Here is an 8,855-nt window from a genome sequence, read left to right as displayed (position 1 = left end):
AATTACACCAGCTAATCACGTGAAAATGGCACTCTGAAAGGTTATCCAAGAGGCAGTGACACCACAGCATGGGCAGAACCAAACTGTTTTCATAATCCTCAAAAGAAGAACAAACTATAACACGGAGAGAAAAAGAGGAAATAAAATATGTAATCCAAGATGAAAGAAACTCAGCGGCAAAAGATGACAACTGTGCAAGCCAGTATTATCACTAACATCACTACCTGTGAACAGATCGGACTTAATGGATTCAGCCGCAAAGAAAAGCTATAGGAAATGTCAGTAAACTTGTCCACAAGGAATCCATGTGACTACCTGATAGCCAGGCTGCAGTTTGTGAGATTAGGCAGAGCTTTGTCTGATTTGGTGACAGTAGTAGTAGCTCTACAGGAGACTCTGCTGTCTCCATTTCCGTGTAGTTTGTACAGAGACGTTCAGTACAATTGCAGGTCATGGCACTTATAGAAATAATCTGATGACAATAATCTGATTCTGGTTGGGTGTATTAGTGATGAGCAGGAGAAAGAGAAGTATAGAGTACTATAGGATGATGTTGTGGAGTGGTAGTAAGTGGTAATAAGATCAGACAGGTGATCGACTTCAGAAAGAAGAGGATGGCTACATGAATGTTGATGTAGTGGAGGACTAAAAGTACCTGGGCATCCACACTGACAACAGGCTAAACAAAGAAGCCGTATAAAACAAGAGGATGAGATGGCTCTTTCCCGTTGAAGCTGAGATCCTTCAATGTATGCAGCAAAAATGATGACCACCTTCTGTAACACTGATTCAGCTTCACTGCCACATGCTATCACAATATATCTGACAGAGAGGCACCTACCAGATAATATTATCATTATCATTAATATATTATTATTCATCATCTCAGTTGCGTAACAAACGAATACTCCCAAAACGGGATAAAGATTTATCATCATCATCATGTCTTGTGGACTATATGTTTATCCTTATTCTTTGAGCTAAAATCTTGTGGTGTCTAATGATCGTGAGATGCCAAAAAAATCATAATTGTGGTGAATAGAAGGCATTTAAGGTCAACAAGCCTGCAATACTTTAGGACTCTCATGTAGAATTGATTGGTTATAAAAAGCTTGCAGGCAGCAAAAAAATAAAACAAGCGATAAAGTCCCTTATTATTGATCCTAATGGAAAGCTAGGAATTTGAGACCATCTCACTGACAACTCATTGATCTGTGGGCTCTTCTGGGAATAACTACAGTGTCTTCAGAGGGACCTGATTGGTCAGTAGGCGTTGGATTTGTAAGCGTTGATCTGTTATCTTGAATATAACCTGCTCCAATGAGTGAATGACCTTTATGGCCCTGAAAACTTGTGATGTTGTCTCATGTTGTCTCGAGTCTCTCTTTCAGTCACAGGCAAGCTGCAGGATGGCTATGCATTAATTCATTCACAGACTTTCATTGAGTTTTTCAGCTGTGTGTCCTGGCTTAACCTTATAGCTTGGTCATCTTCTAGTTTACTTTAAACAGCCTACCTGATTGTCAACACCATATCTGACAAGACAAAAGGACTGCCAAATATGTAAAGGCAGAGAAGTGAACATGTTCACTGTAAACTAAACATTTACCAACGCCACACCCTAGTTCGTTCCCCCTTGCCACAAAACTGTCACCCATATCTATCATTATCCAACAAACTACAATTAACTACTATCACTGTTAACTATAGTCACATACATAACACATTTCTCACTTAGATGCATTTATGTCCATCTGATTCAGTCTGAAATGGGAAATTAAGAACACAGATTCATGCATTTTAGCTGCAGTGTAATAAATTAGACTACTAGGTTAAAGTAGGACACATTAGAGAACGCAGGAATGCAAATTTCTCAATATTATGTTCAAGGATCCATATGGCTTCGGGCATAAAATACGATATGTATAAACGCCATCTCATAAAGCTCTACTTGGCTAATTGCTGGAATATTTGGTCTTCTGTTTTCCTGTTTTCATTTCTTGCACATCTGCTTTTAATCCTGGCCTTTGACAGCAGAGGTATTAAAACCTTGACAATGCTGCCACCTAGTGGGAATAAACAAAAATGGGTTCTTTCTGTGTTTAACCACGCAAGGGTTGCTACCAGAAGTACTTAGCCATATGTTATTACCGCACAGTTGAGATAAGAAATGTGCATATCTTTTCCAAATATTACACAGCAAACAATATGGAGAGTGACACTGTTCAGTTGGACAATTAATTAGACTGTTTATAACAGATAACCTATCGTGTGACCTCCATCATAACGGCATTGTGAATGATTAAGCTATTTGGTTGCTTTTTAAAAGAAAATAAGGTGGAATGAAGCGAGGAAATCGTCCATTAGGTATTCACTCAAAAATGACTTCCAGTATTACTCACACTGGCGGCGGAGAGTATAGCTCACAGCTGTTCAGGGGTGACGACACAAACTTAGAAATAAGAATGATGATTTTTTTATGGGTCTCCGAGTTGCTTAGTACTTTATCTCGCTGTTGCCAAATACCAGACTCAGAGCAAACGCGAGCGCGCGCGTTTTATCTGTCGCGTGCCTGCTGAAGTGTCTTGGACGACAAAAACATGCGCGCGCGGCTGAACCACTGCTATCAAAGCCATAAAGCAACAGTTTAAGCTGGATTTTTGTATGTATATGTATATTTAAAATATGCGTATTTTCTCAAGCTCATCTATCTTCTTTGCCTTAAACTGATATATAAGTTATTTTAGAGTATATTCGTATTATTCTTCGAGGTTGGATGGAGGACTACATTATGAATTCATCTTCTTCGTACCTCAGCTCAACTGACAATCTGGAAAAAGGTAAGCTTTTCTTCTGTTGAATTGGGCACATGCTTACAGATTTATCACCAGAGATGAAATATTATGTTGTTCATTTTCATGCAAAAAGTAGTTATTGAGACTTTGAAAACAAATGAATGAAAAAAAGTTATAAGGAAAGAAAGCTGACGGAGAACATTCTGTTTTTGTCTTTTCTACCAGATCATGAGCAGTACAACAATGTGCTCATGCCCAGCATCTTTGGTGTTATTTGTTTCTTTGGGATCACTGGGAACTGCATTCTCATTTACACCATTGTGAAGAAGACCAAGTTCTGCTCTCATCCATCAGTGCCAGACATATTTATCTTCAGCTTGTCCATCGCAGACCTCCTCTTTCTCCTTGGCATGCCTTTTCTCATTCACCAGCTCGTGGGCAATGGCTCCTGGTGCTTTGGTGGCACCATGTGCACTGTCATCACAGCGCTTGATTCCAACAGCCAGATCGTCAGCACGTACATTCTGACTGTCATGACTCTGGACCGCTACTTGGCAACAGTCCACCCCATCCGCTTCAAACACGTTCGAACCCCCTTTGTGGCAGGGGCGGCAGTGGCGCTGGTGTGGGTGTTTTCTCTGGTCTCCATTACTCCGGTCTGGATGTACACTGGACTCATGGGTCTCAAGGATGGCTCGGTCGGCTGCGCCCTCCTGCTCCCAAACCCGGCCACAGATACATACTGGTTCACCCTGTACCAGTTCTTCTTGGGCTTTGCTCTCCCTTTAGTGGTCATCTGCAGTGTCTTCTTCAAGATTCTTCAAAATATGTCAGCCACAGTTGCTCCACTACCCCAGCGCAGCCTCAGGGTGCGTACAAGAAAGGTGACCCGCATGGCAGTGGCCATTTGCCTGGCCTTCTTCTTATGCTGGGCCCCTTATTATATCCTCCAGCTGGCCCACCTCGGAGTACAGCGGCCCAGCTTTGCTTTCCTGTATGTCTACAACATCGCCATCAGCCTGGGCTATGCCAACAGCTGCATCAACCCTTTCATCTACATTGTGTTGAGCGAAACATTCAAGAGGCAGTTCATTGTAGCTATTCGGCCACCCCACAAAGGCTTCAGAGTTGCCCCTGCTCAGGCTGAAGGCTTGAGTTTGCGGGTTGCGCCAGAGAGCTCTCATCCATCCCGCTCGCAGTCGTCGCGGGAACTGCTCCAAAACATGCTGCCCGTCACCGTGGCCGTGCACTGAGATCGACAGCTATCTGGCCACCCCCGACCACTGCTAACTATCACCCCCAGCAATGAGCCATCTGCCAGTACAGACGTCTCTCTTTTTTCCTTCCCTCCTCGGAAAGCACCCGCTGTTTACATCAACACATGACAAGACGAGGAATTTGTATGCCACACACACTGCGTTAATGCGCCAATTGGTGATACTACCGGTGAAGTTTGGAGATGTGTTTATGTTTGTTGTGAGGAATTAATGTATCAACTGTAGTCGTCATATTTTTAAAGAATGAGAATGAAAAAAGGAACAATAGGCAACTTGCAGCTGACATGTGCGATTTAAAAAAAAAACTGACTTTGTGTAAACTATTCTTGATTTATCAATATGGTATCTGTGTAAAGGTTTGATGTAAAGCCAACTTCATCACACAGCTGCGTTGTACTTAATGTGTCTTAAATTACTACATCGTGGTAGCAGAAAAGTGCAGATTTGTCACTGTTTTGTGTTGTGCACTGTAAGTTTATCAATGTTGTGGTGGAGAAGAAAAAGCTTGTGAGCACATTTAACACATTTTAAGTTCAAGCCAGCTGCACCATTAAAGAATAGCACACACGGCTGAGGGCAGATTATGCACTAATGAGACAGTATGCAAAAAAGCCCTCTAGTAACACTTGGAGGATGAGCTACTCCTCTCATGCAATCACCGAGGACAGACTGCACGCCTTCACTGGCAAAGACAAAGGATTTGCAGACTTAATACTGATCTTCTCTTTGTGTGTGCTTGAATGTCATTATTCATGCATTTCCAAATGTCATTCTGCTATACCTTGGTGACTGTGTGACTTTTTTTGGAGGCATTTGTCTCCACGCTGGCTTTGGAGACTAACTGTGAATTGGCTGTTGCCGTGTGCAGCCTGTCTTACTGTAACTGCGAACTCTTACCTGCTACTGGACAACTGTGTTTACTGTGCTTACTGTGAAAGCTCTTGTCTCACCCAGTGGGTGGGTTCGTTTTACTCTAATCAATAATAAAATGTGTGTGTGAATTTGTCAGTGTGTGATGGATTTTTGTCTTCAAAGGCTCGCATTTTGCACCGTAAAATCAGACGGGACATCTTGATTGCAGCTTTTTTTCTTTTAAACAGATCTTGCGATTCTCTAAATATAAGGGTGAGTGAAAAGTGGATTTCATTTTCAGTTTCTCACTTCAGTGGTTTGGAACATCATCTAATCGCTGTTGAGGTCTGGGATGCGCTTCCGCTCCCTTAAGGCCAAAACAGAGAGAATGAGGAGGAGCTTCTTCCCCCAGGCTATTCGGGCCCTGAACCAGGTGTAGGACTGGACTCTCCCACACACATCACTATAAGACTGGACTCTCACACACATCACATCACCACACGCACCACCACACATTTCCTATAATCCTATAATTCCTCTAATTTATAATCTTGATAATCTCTTTCTGCTATTTGCACATTTTTTACTGTAAATTCCTAAGTTAATTTGTAAATTTTGTAGTAACCTGTAAATTGTAAATACTGTAAAACTTTTTTTTTTTTCTGTCATTTAATGGTCGGGCATTGTACAGCTACAAGCATTTCACCCCCATGTCATACTGTGTATGGTTGTGTGTGTGTGTGACAAATACATTTGAATTTGTAATTATCAGTAGTGAAACATCAGAAGAAAAATGTTCGTTTTGATGAGATTTATTCAGCCAAACTGCAGCTGAAATTAACAGAAACTGTAACAAAACATCTTTATTGTTTTGATCCTCGATGGCATAGGAAACAAAGTAATAAAGTAATAATAAAAAAGTAAAAGAGTAAATGATTATGATAATATATACTTGGTGGACTCTTTATTAGGTACACCCTCTCTTGTCTTCAGAGCTAAATTCACTCCTCAGAGGTTTTGGTCCATCTCGACATGATATGAATACCCCATTCTAACACATCCCAAAGGTGACTGCAGAGGCTATTTGAGTTCAGTTCAAGTTCAAGAAACCGATTTGTGATGATCTGAGCTTTTTTGACATTGTGTGTTATTTTCCTGTAAACAGCCATCAGATGATCGTCACACCGTGGTTATAAAGGTATGGACATGATCAGCAACTCCCAAACCACTAAAACTTTGATCCGGGGCAGGGTAGCAGAAATGGAGACTCATCAGAACAGGAAACGTTTTTGGTGAGCATGCCTAAACTGTCGCCTCTTGACCCATTGTGCGTTCACAAATGCCACACTCAAAGTCACTTGAACACCTTTCTTCCTCATTCTGATGCTCAGTTTGAGCTCCAGCAGACCATCTTTATATTCCTAACTTCAATGAGTTGCTGCAATGTGATTGGCTGATTAGGTATTTGTGTCAAAGAGGAAGTTGAACAGGTGTACCTAACAAACTGGTCATGACAGTGTTCCAGGTATTGGCAGCTGTATTCAGTATCAAAAAACAAACAAATAAAAAAAACCCAAAACCCAGCAGAGTGGGATAAAGCTGTCATTACATCTCATTTAAATGGTAATTCCTTAATTATGAGACACACACACTTCATAAATAAATCTCAAGGCAGCCTATTTACTGTCAACACTACTGACAGATTACCTTTGACTGTGGTTATAGCCCTGAAGACAAAACTGCGTGGCACCGCTAATGAGTGTTTTTCTGCTCCTGCACGTCTCACCTCCTAAGAGCAGCTCTGCGTTTATCACGCCATGTTGCAAGCGAACACGGCGGGGGCATTTTGAATTTAAATTTCAGTTAAAGTCTCCGGAAGGACTTAATTACATAAACCGGCGTAATAACACTGGAGGGGCCCTAAATGAATTCACAGATTATCAAGCTTTAGAATGAACTTCAGATTTTAATTGCAAGACTTTTGTCACACAGATCCGGTGAACAGGAAAGCACACACAAATCAAAGTAGTGTTTTTACTGCATAAGGTAACATGAGGGTGAGTGAATCTCCAAGGCTAAGGAGCATCGGGTTACTGGGTTGAAGGAGGGGGTCATTTCAGGAAGGGACTTATCAGCAAACAAATTCTCAACAGCCAACTAGATGAAATGATGCTTGCACCTCAAGAATATTTCAAGGATAAAAGATCTGATGTCTCAACAGGACCTGGAAAAACTAGTCCATGCATTCATCTTTAGTAGGCTTGATTACTGTAACAGCATCTTTACAGGTCTACCTAAAAAATGAGTCAGACAACTACAGCTCATTCAGAACTCTGCTGCTCGAGTGGACCACATCAGTCCAGCTCTGAGGTCTTTACACTGGCTGCCTGTCCGTCAGAGGATAGATTTTAAAGTTCTGATGCTGGTCTATAAAGCTCTGAATGGTTTAGGACCAAAATACATCAGTGACCTCCTGACCCAGCATGGACCTTCCAGATCCCTCAGGTCATCTGGATCTGGTCTTTTATCAGTTCCCAGAGTCAGAACCAGACACGGAGAAGCTGCATTCAGCTTTTATGCTCCTTATATCTGGAACAAACTACCAGAAAGCCTCAGATCAGCTGAAACACTCAGTTTATTTAAATCCAGGTTGAAGACTCACTTATTCTCAGCTGCATTTAAATAAAGCACCAAATCCACACTTTTAAGCTTAAATTTCAAAACTTACATTTTAACTACTGATTTTATCTACTGTTCTGATTTTATCTGTTTTGATTTTATATACTGTTTTGTTTGTTTGTTTGTTAATTAGTTAGTTTGCTTGTTTGCTTGTTTTAATCAATTTTAAATCATGCTTTTTATTTGTTTTTGTTTCTAATGTCTCTGTAAAGCACTTTGAATCACCTTGCTGTTGAATTGTGCTATACAAATAAACTTGCCTTGCCTTGAAGAGTAATATGGATAGAGAGAGAGCACCGGGTCCACTCCAGCAGGGACTCAAGGTCAGGCTGACCCAGAATGAGAGAATCTGCAGGGGCTGCAGAGGGCAGCGTGATGTTTTTGCAAAAATATGTTGTTTTCTCTACTCTAACTCCCGTGAATGGAGGATTCAGACAGAACTGCCAATACTTGTAACTCTTGCTGTGCCAACCTTTGCGAAGCTCACGTCCTGCTTTGCTCAGACTCCATTAAATGTCGACGTTAACGCTGTAAACGTGATGTTAGTGTAAATAAATTGGTCACAAAGGAACCACAAAAAGTGGTGGAAAACAATCCCATTGAGGTTGAAAAGAAACAGTAGGAAATTCAAAATGACAGAGAGAAAAATCAGATGGCTGTGTCCTCTTCCAGGGGCCTGTAATTCCATGTTTTTCATCTACAGGTGTATTTGTAGCTCAGTATGAAAATGGCATTGAGCCAAACTGCTGCTGTGCAATGGATTGTTCATGAACACAATGTGGTATAGTTGTGCATGTATCCTCACACCCACTTTCACTGACTAGAAGTGCCTTCAGAAAAGAATTGCACGCTGTTGCTCATTTGCTATCTTGCCAGTGGCATTAGTGATCACCTTCAAGCCAAAGAGATGGAGGAGAGTGGCTAAAATGCACTCAGCCCGCATAGATTTCTATAAATGTGTCAGTGCAAATGTGGCAGGGATGATTTCGATGCTGAGAGCACATGATCTTGTGATGGAAGTTAGGGGCTCCTGCGTGTGGCCACCTCCCTTTTGATTTACACTGACGCAATTTCATAAATTTCAAAAGCAGCTATAGCCACAGGAGAGTTAACCTCCCCTGAAATTTTTGCCTCATCAACAGCAGCAATTACCCTTGTTATGATGAGTTTTGTCCACCTCCTGGCCTCAAACAGCCTTTTGATGCACCCTGTTTTATTATGCTCTGTATCAGAGCACAAGTGTGTCTTTGTA

General features: G+C 41.4%; 1 protein-coding gene across 1 annotated transcript; it reads left to right on the top strand.

The window, feature by feature from the left end:
- Nucleotides 1-2,776: 2,776 nt before the first annotated feature.
- Nucleotides 2,777-4,064, top strand: mchr1b (melanin-concentrating hormone receptor 1b). The gene is made up of 2 exons (XM_006798063.2): nucleotides 2,777-2,840; nucleotides 3,021-4,064. The coding sequence occupies exons 1-2, from the start codon at nucleotides 2,777-2,779 to the stop codon at nucleotides 4,046-4,048; spliced, it is 1,092 nt and encodes a 363-aa protein (XP_006798126.2). The 3' UTR covers nucleotides 4,049-4,064.
- The last annotated feature ends 4,791 nt before the right edge of the window (nucleotides 4,065-8,855 follow it).

Source organism: Neolamprologus brichardi, chromosome 4 (assembly GCF_056152115.1).
Source record: "Neolamprologus brichardi isolate AB-2024 chromosome 4, ASM5615211v1, whole genome shotgun sequence".
Lineage (NCBI taxonomy): Eukaryota > Metazoa > Chordata > Actinopteri > Cichliformes > Cichlidae > Neolamprologus > Neolamprologus brichardi.
The sequence above is the reverse complement of the archived record's forward strand: the minus strand, read 5'-3'. Positions and strand labels throughout refer to the sequence as shown.